Source organism: Taurulus bubalis (genome assembly GCF_910589615.1).
Source record: "Taurulus bubalis genome assembly, chromosome: 11".
Lineage (NCBI taxonomy): Eukaryota > Metazoa > Chordata > Actinopteri > Perciformes > Cottidae > Taurulus > Taurulus bubalis.
The window spans coordinates 3,117,386-3,132,385 of NC_136599.1; the positions used below are offsets into that span (position 1 = coordinate 3,117,386).

The window sequence follows — 15,000 nt, forward strand, 5'->3', positions numbered from 1 at the left end:
GTACTCGGATGGCCTTTAGTACCGGCTACGCTGTTTCCCAGGGAAAGTCACCCGACATCCTATAAAAGTCACTTTCCATTCATAGTCATTTAGCTTGTGTGTAATTAGCCAACGTGCCTCACAGTGAGTCCGCGGCGTATTACAGTAGATGAGGAAATCCAAAGTGTGTGTGTGTGTGTGTGTGTGTGTGTGTGTGTTCTTGCATCTCGCTCAACTGTTCGTCGGCAGCGTGGCGTACTGGCTGCTCGCTCTGGCCCATTTGTGCAGTCAACAGGAGTGACCTCCAGCTGTGAGGAGACCTCATCATTCTGCTCTGGGGCGGAAGAGGAAATAGGAAAAATAAATGTGTGTGTGTGTGTGTGTGTGTGTGTGTGTGTGTGTGTGTGTGTGTGTGTGTGTGTGTCATTAGGTTCTCATGCGTGTACCTGTCTGTTCTCTCTAGATCTCGAACGCTGAGCCGCCACAATAACACAAGAATGTTCTGGGCAGCTGCCAAATGTAAAAGCAGGGTGGAAATGGGTTGGCAGGAAGGAGCGCCGGGCGGGAGAACCGGATGAAAGAACCGGGTCGTCCGGTCCGCCGGCAACGGGACTCGGGGTGTGTGCCCGGTCGACCGGTTTCAACGAGATCCGACGCGCACGAGTTTGCAGGTTTAATTAATTTGAAATAATCCCTACGCTTTGAAATCTGAGATTGTGAAACGGAGGCGGTGCGATGAGGCCGCGTGAGCGGAAGAGTTCTTTGGCAAGAGACGGGCTTGAAAAGTAAAAGGGGGAGGAAGAAAAAATCAATAAAACAAAAAATGATTTGGGAGACATGGAGATGAATCTTGAGTGGAGTTTGGGACCTGCAGTGAAGTTGCATTTGGCAGGAGTTTAAAAAGGAGATGGAATCAGCAATCAAGTGGGAGAGCAGTGTGACCTTCATGCAGCGTCAACACATGAAGCATAGACTTCTATACAACCACAGGAGTCGCCTCCTGGTGGTCAGGAGAGAGAATGCAGGTTTAACACATGAAGCATATTCTTCTATACAACCAGAGGAGTCACCCTCTGGTGGTCAGGAGAGAGAATGCAGGTTTAACACATGAAGCATAGACTTCTATACAACCAGAGGAGTCACCCCCTGGTGGTCAGGAGAGAGAATGCAGGTTTAACACATGAAGCATAGACTTCTATACAACCACAGGAGTTGCCTCCTGGTGGTCAGGAGAGAGAATGCAGGTTTAACACATGAAGCATAGACTTCTATACAACCAGAGGAGTCACCCCCTGGTGGTCAGGAGAGAGAATGCAGGTTTAACACATGAAGCATAGACTTCTATACAACCAGAGGAGTCACCCCCTGGTGGTCAGGAGAGAGAATGCAGGTTTAACACATGAAGCATATTCTTCTATACAACCAGAGGAGTCACCCCCTGGTGGTCAGGAGAGAGAATGCAGGTTTAACACATGAAGCATAGACTTCTATACAACCAGAGGAGTCACCCCCTGGTGGTCAGGAGAGAGAATGCAGGTTTAACACATGAAGCATAGACTTCTATACAACCACAGGAGTCACCTCCTGGTGGTCAGGAGAGAGAATGCAGCTTTAACACATGAAGCATATACTTCTATACAACCAGAGGATGTCAGGAGAGAGAATGCAGGTTTAACACATGAAGCATATACTTCTATACAACCAGAGGATGTCAGGAGAGAGAATGCAGTGTTAACACATGAAGCATATTCTTCTATACAACCAGAGGAGTCGCCCCCCTGGTGGTCAGGAGAGAGAATGCAGCTTTAACACACTCCTACAATGGCTTCACTTTCCAGCCGCCTAAATTCACAATATTATAAGATGTCAAGTGACATGACAATGACGTATAAAATCTTTTTTTACATTTATTTTGAACTTCCTCACTCTACATTTCTATCTGTTTCTCGATTGGCGTGACCGAGTCGACACTGAGAGAAAACAACCCGCGGATTTCCACTTGCATATTTTCCTCTCATCCACCCACGGGCCGCAGTGGAGCAGAGAAAGAGATGTGATGGCGTTGAGTGTGTGTGTGTGTGTGTGCACTCCGGGTCTCTCTAACACACACTCACACACACGTCTCCTGCTCTTCATCGCTCACTCTCCCCTCACTCAGATATCTGTTTTTCTGCTCGCAGCAGACTGAAGAAGACGAGGGGTCCTGGCAGCGCTGTGTCGTTTATGTAATTCTCCTCGCCGCGTCTGGTCCCTGTGTTTTCTCTGCCATGTAGCGGCTCGGCAGACACAGTGACTCAGGGGAGGGACACACACACACACACACACACACACACACACACACACACACACACACACACACACACAGCAGATGGCGGGGCAGAGTGACGAGTGCAAGACCAAAGCTGAACTGCGAGGAGACCCCCTGCTGGCGCGAGTCTTCTGGGTGTCTGAGTGCTGCGTGTTGTCTTTAAGGTTCTCTCCTCTGTGACACACAGTTCCCCATCACGCTGCACAGAACAGTACATTATATCTGCTGAATGCACGTCATCAGCACCGCTCCCCTTCCCTTTTTCATCTCTGCTATTTAAGGTGCATCGTCGGGGGAAAGTTCTCCACTCCTTGCGGTGACGAGTGCATCGCCGCCGCTTATCAGCGAGGACGCCGGTGCTTGAGGTTTATGAATCGATTAGTTCCATTGACTCAGCGGAGGTTGGGAAAGAAGGGAAGTTACATAAAGGCTAAACTGTTTACTTAACAGTCACGCCGCGATTATGTCACTCCGGTTAAGCGGGAATCCCCGAGGAGAAAATGCCGTCTCGGTTGTCGGGTGCCAGAATCAATAACGCACACAGTTGAGATGATAAACTGTGATTTGAGGCTACGATATCGTTCCAGAGACGGAGAGAACAATGTTGAGAACCGTGCTGAATTAAATTAAAACGTGGCGGTTTTGCTGCGATAATTAGCGAACGGCTCGCTACTTACCTGATTAGCTTGTGTTGATGTTCTCAAGTGACACGAGAGAGTGAGTGGCTGTATATCGAGAGAAAGTTCTTCAGTATGATAATAAAAAGAAGAATGAAACAGTTCCAGTTATAAACGATGCCCACAAACACACATCGTCATGTTAACCAAACAGAAAAGAGTCGTTACAGTAAAGCACTTCTATTCGCGCCCGCTTCCTTTTTTCAAGTGGAAGCCGAATAGTTCAGAATAAATATTTAAAGAAGTGTGAGAGATAATGCTGACAGTTACCAGTTACTGCAGCACTGAGAGACCAGTTCACTATGAGAAGACAGAGTGTTCCTTCACGGTAGCAACAATGTGTTGACGCATTATGGGAACCGCATGTGTACCTCCATCTTTTAGACTTGATGGAACTTGCAACTCTTTGGCTACATTGTTGCTTTGGGTCACGCAAAGTTGGCAGGAAGTGCCACAGTGACGGTTTTGCTGATGTCACGCAGAGGATTTCCCGCTCAGCGTTCCAAAAGAAAGCATTTTAAATCAACGGAAAAGAGTCACGAGCACTGCTAAAACTAAACAACAGCTTTGTATTTTTTACCCCCTTGAGTGTGAAGAACGGAGAGATTTAGGCGACGGAAGAGGAATGAAAGAGGGGAATTGACCGGCGAGAGGAAGTGGGAAGCGGGCGGCGTGTTCTCAGGAGGCCAGGGCCTGAGAGGAGCTGACGTCACCGTGTTGCAGTAAATGAAGAGCACTCATGCCGTCAAAGAGACATCTGCCTGCCGAGAGACTCCCGAGAGACTATATATATATATATATATATATATATATATATTATTTACTGGTTCTCTGGTCCGTGCAGTAATGATGGATTTCCTGCCGTCATTGTAGTTGTACACAGTAGTGTGTGTCTCAGTTTGTGTGTGTGTGTGTGTGTGTCTGTGTCTCAGTGTCTCAGTTTGTGTGTGTCTCAGTGTATATCTGTGTGTGCGTGTGTGTGTGTGTGTGTCTCAGTGTGTGTGTTTGTGTCTTAGTGTGTGTGTGTGTGTGTGCGTCTCAATGTGTGTGTGTGTGTGTGTGTGTGTCTCAGTGTGTGTGTTTGTGTCTTAGTGTGTGTGTGTCTCAGTTTGTGTGTGTGTGTGTCTCAGTGTGTGTGTGTGTGTGCGTCTCAGTTTGTGTGTTTGCGTCTCAGTGTCTCAGTGTGTGTGTCTCAGTTTGTGTGTGTGTCTCAGTGTATGTCTGTGTGTGTGTGTGTGTCTCGGTGTGTGTGTGTGTGTCTCAGTGTCTCAGTTTGTGAGTCTCTCAGTGTATATCTGTGTGTGTGTGTGTGTCTCAGTTTGTGAGTCTCTCAGTGTATATCTGTGTGTGTGTGTGTGTGTGTGTGTCTCAGTTTGTGAGTCTCTCAGTGTGTGTGTGTGTCTCAGTTTGTGTGTGTGTCTCAGTGTATGTCTCTGTGTGTGTGTGTCTCAGTTTGTGTGTTTGTGTCTCAGTGTGTGTGTCTCAGTGTGTGTGTGTGTGTGTGTGTGTGTGTGCGCTAATGTCTCAGTGTGTGTGTGTGTGTGTGTGTGTGTGTGTGTGTGTGTGATGTGTCTCATGATCCACTTATGACTGAGAGCCATGTGACCATAACTAGCACTGAACTAATATGGTCCTTATTCTCTGCTCCTGAGAGCACGCTGGTGAGAGTTCATACAATCCGACATTATTCATTTGTATATTTGCTCAGATGGTCCTCGTGACCCCTCCCTACTACCTCACCACTAATCACTCTTTGGGTTCTTCTTCCTCATTCCTGCGGTTAACAGAGGAATCGTTCTCTGAAACTGAGAACTGACAGCGAGAAGTTTCTTTTCTGCCGTCAAAACCGATGAACCGAATGAACCAACAACTGCATGTAGATCTCATGTAGATCTCATGTAGATCTCATGTATATATGATGTATATATCATGTAGATCTCATGTAGGTATCATGTAGGTATCATGTAGGTATCATGTAGGTATCATGTATATATCATGTAGATCTCATGTAGATCTCATGTAGATATCATGTATATATCATGTAGGTATCATGTAGGTATCATGTAGGTATCATGTATATATCATGTAGATCTCATGTAGGTATCATGTATATATCATGTAGATCTCATGTAGATCTCATGTAGATATCATGTATATATCATGTAGATATCATGTAGGTATCATGTAGATCTCATGTAGGTATCATGTAGGTATGTAGGTATCATGTAGATCTCATGTAGGTATCATGTAGGTATCATGTAGGTATCATGTAGATCTCATGTATATATCATGTAGATATCATGTAGATCTCATGTAGATCTCATGTAGATATCATGTATATATCATGTAGATATCATGTAGGTATCATGTAGATCTCATGTAGGTATCATGTAGGTATGTAGGTATCATGTAGATCTCATGTAGGTATCATGTAGGTATCATGTAGGTATCATGTAGATATCATGTATATATCATGTATATATGATGTATATATCATGTAGATCTCATGTAGGTATCATGTAGGTATCATGTAGGTATCATGTAGGTATCATGTAGATATCATGTAGATATCATGTAGATCTCATGTAGATCTCATGTAGGTATCATGTAGATATCATGTAGATATCATGTATGTATCATGTAGGTATCATGTAGATCTCATGTAGATATCATGTAGATATCATGTAGATCTCATGTAGATCTCATGTAGATATCATGTATATATCATGTAGATCTCATGTAGATCTCATGTAGATCTCATGTTGATCTCATGTATATATGATGTAGATCTCATGTAGATCTCATGTATATATCATGTATATATCATGTATATATCATGTAGGTATCATGTAGGTATCATGTAGATCTCATGTAGGTATCATGTAGATATCATGTAGATATCATGTAGATATCATGTAGATATCATGTAGATCTCATGTAGGTATCATGTAGATATCATGTAGATATCATGTAGATATCATGTATGTATCATGTAGGTATCATGTAGATCTCATGTAGATATCATGTAGATATCATGTAGATCTCATGTAGATATCATGTATATATCATGTAGATCTCATGTAGATCTCATGTATATATCATGTAGATCTCATGTTGATCTCATGTATATATGATGTAGATCTCATGTAGATCTCATGTATATATCATGTATATATCATGTAGATCTCATGTAGATCTCATGTAGATATCATGTAGATCTCATGTTGATCTCATGTATATATGATGTAGATCTCATGTAGATCTCATGTATATATCATGTAGATCTCATGTAGATCTCATGTAGGTATCATGTAGGTATCATGTATATATCATGTTGATCTCATGTATATATCATGTAGATATCATGTAGGTATCATGTAGATCTCATGTATATATCATGTAGATATCATGTAGGTATCATGTAGATCTCATGTAGATCTCATGTATATATCATGTAGATCTCATGTAGATCTCATGTATATATCATGTAGATATCATGTAGGTATCATGTATATATCATGTAGATCTCATGTAGATCTCATGTAGATCTCATGTAGATCTCATGTAGATCTCATGTAGATATCGAAGCTTCTTCAGGTGTTCTACTTGTCCGAGATGGAAAATGTAGACCTACAAAAAACAAAAAAAATGTCTAAATATTTTTTGAAACGTTATCCTTTTACTTCATATATTGTGTCCTTTTCATTTTTCAAATTTGAATGACTCAAAATGCAAAGTGACTAAAACAGGAACCACGTTTTCATTTTCAGCGACCGACAGCTGACGGACAGATCATCATATTTTACACACAAAGCCAGCTGTGAGCTTTGTGACGATTCACTTATGCCCAAGTTGCAGTTGTGTACTTTTTTAATGATTATGAATGCAGATAATTCTCTCAGGTGTGGACAGAGTGGCGCCCCCTCCCCTCTCCCCCCCCCCCTTGGGAGAGCATCACACATGCTGCGCTTAAGCAACCACAAGGCATGGCAGCAGGAATGGACGAGGCGGGGTCCAGGTATGAGGAAGAGGAAAAGATGAAGATAAACAAAGACAAAGACAAGAGGCGGATCGCAGATTAGGAGACCAAATAGTTCCAGGAAGAGTCGGTTGTGTTTATAATGTGTGTTCCTGGACTAAAGTGTACTGAAGGAGCACAGCTAGGGACGGCTTTATCCTTTCTTCATAGATTCAACAATATAATAATGCTATTTTCCAACAATGAGTTGGTCTGGAAGTGTTATTGTGTCATAAATATGACTTCTCAAGAGGATGATGAGCGAGCCCACAGCCTCAGAATACGAGGAGCTGCACTTAAACCTACTCGTGTACCTTCACTGTCCTGCTAAAATCTCCCGACCGCCCTGAACGCATCGCACTCAAAAACAAGCTACAACTGCGAGATTTGAAAAACACAAACAGAAAATAAACATTTTACACCGGAAGAGCCTCCTCCCTATACGTGTCAACTGAGGCAAAAAAAAACCATTGTCACGCCTCTTAAAAAAGAAAAATGGTGTAACCTCTTTTACACATTTTGAGAAATGAATTATTCCACCTGATGATGTGAATGAAGTTCCTTGTTTCATGCTTTCTCTTCCCGTCAACCTTGCATTGGTTGCGTAATGAGGAATTGGTGACAAAACATGTACACCTAATCTTAGTGGCATCTAATCGCAGATCTCCAACATGTCTGAATGCCTGCGCTGTGCAGGTTTCTCGTGGTTTACATTTCAACGGCATGAGTCACAAGGACGCATGGCAAGAGGAAGCAGAAGTGTGTGTGAGTGTGTGTGGGTGTCTGGGCGGGCGAGGACATGTGGCTTCGTCTGGCTTGGCGGCGCTACCAAAAAGGATGTGAGATTATTTGTGTGCGTCTGGGCGGCAAACTAGCGGATCACACCGATTTAAAAAAAACCAAAAAAAACCCGCTGTCTCTATATTTGTGCAAGACGAGTGCGATAAAACACTTTGACGGTGACTCATCGACACCGATGCCAGCGCTGCGTGATGGAATTAGCAAGCTAGTTAAGTAGCCGGCCGCTATGCTACCAGGCCACGCTGGCGGCTCTCCATCGCTCCGGTAGTTTGTCTATTTCTCTCCGACTCTGGAACGCACTGGAGTCCCAGTTCATCGTCTCAAAGGTTCGACTCGACCAGCCAGTAACTCAACGTGTTCTTTGGCCCACGACTCCGAGCCGATCCCTGTTTAGCATCCAGTCTTCCCTTTGTTTGGCGTAGATGAGATTGAATATGTGAATGTGTGAGTCCTTGTTCTTTCTGCATCACTTTGGCTCAAGGGAGGTGATAAATAAGGTGATGATATGTTGATGAGATCCAGTAATTGCTTGAAAAGAACTGCACCAGTCGGAGTAGCATCAGTTAGCCGTTGTGAGCGTCTTGTAGTCCTGATGAGCGTCTTGTAGTCCTGATGAGCGTCTTGTAGTCCTGATGAGTGTCTTGTAGTCCTGATGAGCGTTGTGTAGTCTTGATGAGCGTCTTGTAGTCCTGATGAGCGTCTTGTCCCGATGAGCGTCTTGTAGTCCTGATGAGCGTCTTGTAGTCCTGATGAGCGTCTTGTAGTCCTGATGAGTGTCTTGTAGTCCTGATGAGCGTTGTGTAGTCTTGATGAGCGTCTTGTTGTCCTGATGAGCGTCTTGTTGTCCTGATGAGCGTTGTGTAGTCCTGATGAGCGTCTTGTAGACTTGATGAGCGTCTTGTAGTCTTGATGAGCGTCTTGTTGTCCTGATGAGCGTCTTGTTGTCCTGATGAGCGTTGTGTAGTCTTGATGAGCGTCTTGTAGTCCTGATGAGCGTCTTGTTGTCCTGATGAGCGTCTTGTTGTCCTGATGAGCGTTGTGTAGTCCTGATGAGCGTTGTGTAGTCCTGATGAGCGTTGTGTAGTCTTGATGAGCGTCTTGTCCCGATGAGCGTCTTGTAGTCCTGATGAGCGTTGTGTAGTCCTGATGAGCGTTGTGTAGACTTGATGAGCGTCTTGTAGTCTTGATGAGCGTCTTGTCCCGATGAGCGTTGTGTAGTCCTGATGAGCGTTGTGTAGTCCTGATGAGCGTTGTGTAGTCCTGATGAGCGTCTTGTAGTCCCGATGAGTGTCTTGTAGTCCCGATGAGCGTCTTGTAGTCCTGATGAGCGTCTTGTAGTCCTGATGAGCGTCTTGTAGTCCCGATGAGCGTCTTGTAGTCCCGATGAGCGTCTTGTAGTCCCGATGAGTGTCTTGTAGTCCTGATGAGCGTTGTGTAGCCTTGATGAGTGTCTTGTAGTCCTGATGAGCATTGTGTAGTCTTGATGAGTGTCTTGTAGTCCTGATGAGCATTGTGTAGTCTTGATGAGTGTCTTGTAGTCCTGATGAGCATTGTGTAGCCTTGATGAGTGTCTTGTAGTCCTGATGAGCATTGTGTAGTCTTGATGAGCGTCTTGTAGTCCTGATGAGCGTTGTGTAGTCCTGATGAGCGTTGTGTAGTCCTGATGAGCGTTGTGTAGACTTGATGAGCGTCTTGTAGTCCCGATGAGCGTCTTGTAGTCCTGATGAGCGTTGTGTAGCCTTGATGAGTGTCTTGTAGTCCTGATGAGCATTGTGTAGTCTTGATGAGCGTCTTGTAGTCCTGATGAGCGTTGTGTAGTCCTGATGAGCGTCTTGTAGTCTTGATGAGCGTCGTGTAGTCCTGATGAGCGTCTTGTAGTCCTGATGAGCGTCTTGTAGTCCTGATGAGCGTTGTGTAGTCCTGATGAGCGTCTTGTAGTCCTGATGAGCGTTGTGTAGTCCTGATGAGCGTCGTGTAGTCCTGATGAGCGTTGTGTAGTCCTGATGAGCGTTGTGTAGTCCTGATGAGCGTTGTGTAGTCCTGATGAGCGTCTTGTAGTCCTGATGAGCGTCTTGTAGTCCTGATGAGCGTTGTGTAGTCCTGATGAGCGTCTTGTAGTCCTGATGAGCGTTGTGTAGTCCTGATGAGCGTCGTGTAGTCCTGAACATCCTTGATGGATCAACACGCTCAAATTAGCCAGCGGCGGTTCGCGCTAATTGTGAAGGATTGGGTGCCAAAGCTTTGAGTAAACACTCGTTTACTCTGCAGCGAGGTGCCGGGCCGCTAAACGCTAAATCATGTTTGTCCCAATTTAGAGGGAAACATTACGAAGAGTGTCATTAATTCTGCTTCTACACTGACGCAACAACAACATTCAGCGTTTGCGCCCACTGGGCCTTTTACACCGATACAGCAGTAAAAAAAGTGCTGGCTTTAAAAGCCTGAAAGCTGAGTGTGTGAGTGTGTGTGTGAGAGAATGCAGAAACTGAAGGGAGAGGCATGAAAACAGCCTTTCAGTTGTTATCAGGAAGCTACCAGAACGGGGCAGATCACCTCCCACTGCTGAGCTATCAATGTGGAGTTAATTGCCTTTCAGAGGAACAGCAGAGTGGCTTGTGGGCGTGCGCTTCCTCTTCCTCTCTTGTCTTTTTTTTTAATCCTTTCTTTTTTTTGACTAACCCCAAGTTGCAGCCCGATGCCCGGAATCGTCCCCCGTCCGCCTGCAATCCATCACTCCGCTTATTTACTCAGACGACGGGAACAAAACGGACTCGATGGAAACGGATACGAAGCACATTACGCCGAGCGCAGAGATGAAGGGGGAGATAGAGGGAGGAACAGATAAGTGGAAGGAGGAGGAGGGGGAGGTGGGCTTGGCATGCAGACAGCGTGTTCCTGAGCGCTTATAGAGGACAAGGTCGTTCAAGGTCTCCCCCGTCATGCTCGATGGGTTACAGTAGAGGAGGGCGGGGTTTACGGGACGAGGAGCAGCGGGGGAGGGGTTTGTGTGTCCTTAATGTACATATTAAGCACGGCGTGTCCCGCTAACGGCCTCCTGAAAACTAACAGAGCACCAATGCTAACCTGCCGCTCCGGTCTTTGGAGGAGAGAGAGGACGACTTGTGTGTGCAGATCAAGTGTCTCTCTGTCCCGCTCGCCCATGAGAGAATGGACTGAACCACACACACACACACACACACACACACACACACACACACACACACACACACACACACACACACACACACACACACACACACACACACACACACAAAAATGCTTCCAAGGCCTTTCCCTCTGCAGGCTGGAGGCGCTTCTGAGTGCACAGTGCATGTGAGTGCACGTGCACAGTGCATGTGAGTGCACAGTGCATGTGAGTGCACGTGCACAGTGCATGTGAGTGCACATGCACAGTGCATGTGAGTGCACAGTGCATGTGGGTGTGCATGTGCACGTGTCCCGTTCCGTCCCGCTGAAAAGACGCGCATATAAAATCTATCTCCATATGTTTGGCCGGCGTCAGGAGGAGACGCCGACATGTCAAAATATGTCGGTGCCTGCAGGACTGGCTCGAGCTCAGAAGCCTCTTAGCTCTTTCCATCATATGGCGCCTCATGGGGTGTGTGTGTGTGTGTGTGTGTGTGTGTGTGTGTGTGTGTGTGTGTGTGTGTGTGTGTGTGTGTGTGTGTGTGTGTGTGTGTGTGTGTGTGTGTGTGTGTTACAGTGAGACTATAAAAAGGATCAAGCCTGTGTTATTTGTCTTTTATTTATTTGTATTATTATTATTATTATTATTATTATTATTGTCCTATCCTGTAGAGTTGCTTCCCTGTAATATTAAAATCTGCTCCGAGGTAAAAGTAGAACATGGTTCCGGCAGTTTGCATCAAGCGAGACGAATGTGATGGAAGCTGTAACGCAATTATTAAAGACAAATGGCATTCCCCGGGTGTTTTTCCTGGCTCAGCAGTATTGCGCTGCAGCGCTCTCGGGATGTGGATCACGGCGGGATCGCTTTCAGAGGAATTCTGATTGGATTAACGGACGAGGGGTCGAGCGGGCCCGACGGAGATCCGACCGTTAGCCTGTGCGGAGAAGCAGTCGCGTAACTCAGGGCAACGCAGCCGCACGTCCTCGTGCAAGCGCACGTGTGTGGGCGTGCACGGTGGGCTCGTGGGCTCAGGGAACCGTTGGACCACAGGCTCTGCTTCTTGTTCCACTTTATGTCTCCCGTGTGGTGATATTTAGGTCAGCCCACACGGCACGCAGCGGTGACGCTTTCAGCATCGGCTGTCACGCAAAGCAGGTCTGACAAAGGGACGTCAGAACCCGAGAGGTTCTCGTCATGGGGTTCTCGTGTTATAAAGTTTGCGTCATGGGGTTCTCGTGTTATAAAGTTTGCGTCATGGGGTTCTCGTGTTATAAAGTTCTCGTCATGAGGTTCCCGTGTCATATGGGGCTCGTGCCATGAGGTTCCTGTGCCATGAGGTTCCCGTGTCATGGGGTTCTCGTCATGGGGTTCTCGTGTCATATGGGGCTCGTGTCGTGAGGTTCCTGTGTCATGAGGCTGAGGTTCTCATGTCTCGTCATGAGGGGATCTCGTCATGAGGTTCTCTTCATGAGGATCAGGGTTCTCGTCATGAGGTTCTCTTCATGAGGATCAGGGTTCTTGCCATGAGGTTCTCTTCATGAGGATCAGGGTTCTCGTCATGAGGTTCTCTTCATGAGGATCAGGGTTCTCTTCATGAGGTTCTCTTCATGAGGATCAGGGTTCTCGTCATGAGGTTCTCTTCATGAGGATCAGGGTTCTTGCCATGAGGTTCTCTTCATGAGGATCAGGGTTCTCGTCATGAGGTTCTCTTCATGAGGATCAGGGTTCTCTTCATGAGGTTCTCTTCATGAGGATCAGGGTTCTCGTCATGAGGTTCTCTTCATGAGGATCAGGGTTCTTGTCATGAGGTTCTCTTCATGAGGATCAGGGTTCTCTTCATGAGGTTCTCTTCATGAGGATCAGGGTTCTCGTCATGAGGTTCCCACGCTCCCCTGGCGGGTCCTGAGGCCGGTGTCATGCTCCCCGTGTTGAACTCGACCCTGTTTGTCTCTGTTTTGTTTTGCCTTCACTACAATTACAACGCATGGCTCTCAGATAAAGACCCAGAACGGCCTAATAGAGCGTAAATAATAATAACAACAACGTGGTAATTATTACGCTCAAACCGTTTCAAATTCATGAGCTCAGTTTCTTTCTCCTTCTTAAATAAGTTGTGTGTGTTTCTCAAAACGTTCTCGTTCTGTTTCTCCACACAGGAGGAGGCGTGAAAGTGTGACGATGCTGCTTATGAGTCGTTGTATCAACTTTCATTTCTAACAACGGCTTCTTCTGGTCTGTCCACAGTGAACGAGTATGTGTTCATGGTCCAGGCCCGAGGGCTCCGGATCAAAGAGAACGTGAGGAACATCGGGGCTCAGGTTCTGGAGCAGGTGGTGAGAGGAGCGTACAGCATCAACGGCACAGGTACAAACAACGATCTCCTTTATTGTCCTTGTTAAGACTGCTGTCATGATAATAACATAATAACGCTAATAGGTAGCGGGTACACCCATTACATTAGCAATTAACCTCGTTCTCAGGGATATTCTGACATTGGTTTCTTTTATTAATTTAATTTAGCCTTTTATAATATTTTATAATACAAAATAAAAAATGTGCAACGTCATGGTCTTCCTTCAATGTTTTGGGAACCCCCTCTGTTTATTCTGGCATCATGTGGGCAAACACACACTCATGTCAACAAAAAGGTCATGTCCATGTATACTGTGAGACGTCGACACTGTGAATCTAGCGACAGGCCTTTAGGCGCACAGCTAAAAGACATTCAAAAATCATATAATAATAATTATAAGAATAATAATATTAAAAAGTCATGAGGTTCTCGTATCATGAGGATCTCGTCACGAGACTCTCGTCATGGGGTTCTCGTGTCTAGAGGCTCGTGTCATGGGGTTCTCGTCATGGGGTTCTTGTGTCATGGGGTTCTCGTCATGAGGCTCTCGTGTCATGGAGTTCTCGTCATGGGGTTCTTGTGTCATGGGGTTCTCGTCATGAGGCTCTCGTGTCATGGGGTTCTCATCATGAGGCTCTCGTGTCATGGGGTTCTCGTGTCATGGGGTTCTCGTGTCATGGGGTTCTCGTCATGAGGTTCTCATCATGAGGCTCTCTTGTCATGGGGTTCTCGTGTCATGGGGTTCTCGTGTCATGGGGTTCTCATCATGAGGCTCTCGTGTCATGGGGTTCTCGTGTCATGAGGCTCTCTTGTCATGGGGTTCTCGTGTCAAGGGGTTCTCATCATGAGGCTCTCGTGTCATGGGGTTCTCATCATGAGGCTCTCGTGTCATGGGGTTCTCGTGTCATGGGGTTCTCGTGTCATGGGGTTCTCGTCATGAGGTTCTCATCATGAGGCTCTCTTGTCATGGGGTTCTCGTGTCATGGGGTTCTCGTGTCATGGGGTTCTCATCATGAGGCTCTCGTGTCATGGGGTTCTCGTGTCATGAGGCTCTCTTGTCATGGGGTTCTCGTGTCAAGGGGTTCTCATCATGAGGTTCTCTTGTCATGGGGTTCTCGTGTCATGGGGTTCTCGTGTCATGGGGTTCTCGTGTCATGGGGTTCTCGTGTCATGGGGTTCTCATCATGAGGTTCTCTTGTCATGGGGTTCTCGTGTCATGGGGTTCTCGTGTCATGGGGTTCTCGTGTCATGGGGTTCTCATCATGAGGTTCTCGTGTCATGGGGTTCTCATCATGAGGTTCTCGTGTCAAGGGGTTCTCGTCATGAGGCTCTCTTGTCATGGGGTTCTCGTGTCATGGGGTTCTCGTGTCATGGGGTTCTCGTGTCATGGGGTTCTCGTGTCAAGGGGTTCTTGTCATGGGGTTCTCGTGTCATGGGGTTCTCGTGTCATGGGGTTCTCGTTTCATGAGGTTCTTGTGTCATGAGGTTCTCGTGTCATGGGGTTCTTGTCATGGGGTTCTCGTGTCATGGGGTTCTTGTCATGAGGTTCTCGTCATGAGGATCTCGTCATGAGGTTCTCGTGTCACGGGGTTCTCGTGACGAGGTTCTCGTGTCACGGGGTTCTCGTCATGAGGATCTCGCCATGAGGATTTTGTGTCATGAGGTTCTCGTCATGAGGATCTCGTCATGGAGTTCTCATGTCATGGGGTTCTC

General features: G+C 46.3%; 1 protein-coding gene across 1 annotated transcript in view; it reads left to right on the plus strand.

The window, feature by feature from the left end:
* b4galt5 (UDP-Gal:betaGlcNAc beta 1,4- galactosyltransferase, polypeptide 5) overlaps window positions 1-15,000 on the plus strand; it is a gene marked incomplete at its 5' end in the record, with an annotated part of 36,578 nt that overhangs the window by 11,523 nt on the left and 10,055 nt on the right. Inside the window, one exon of the mRNA XM_079225787.1 lies at window positions 13,179-13,298. Within this exon, the coding sequence (XP_079081913.1) occupies window positions 13,179-13,298 (120 nt within the window). The remainder of the gene's footprint in view (window positions 1-13,178; window positions 13,299-15,000) is intronic.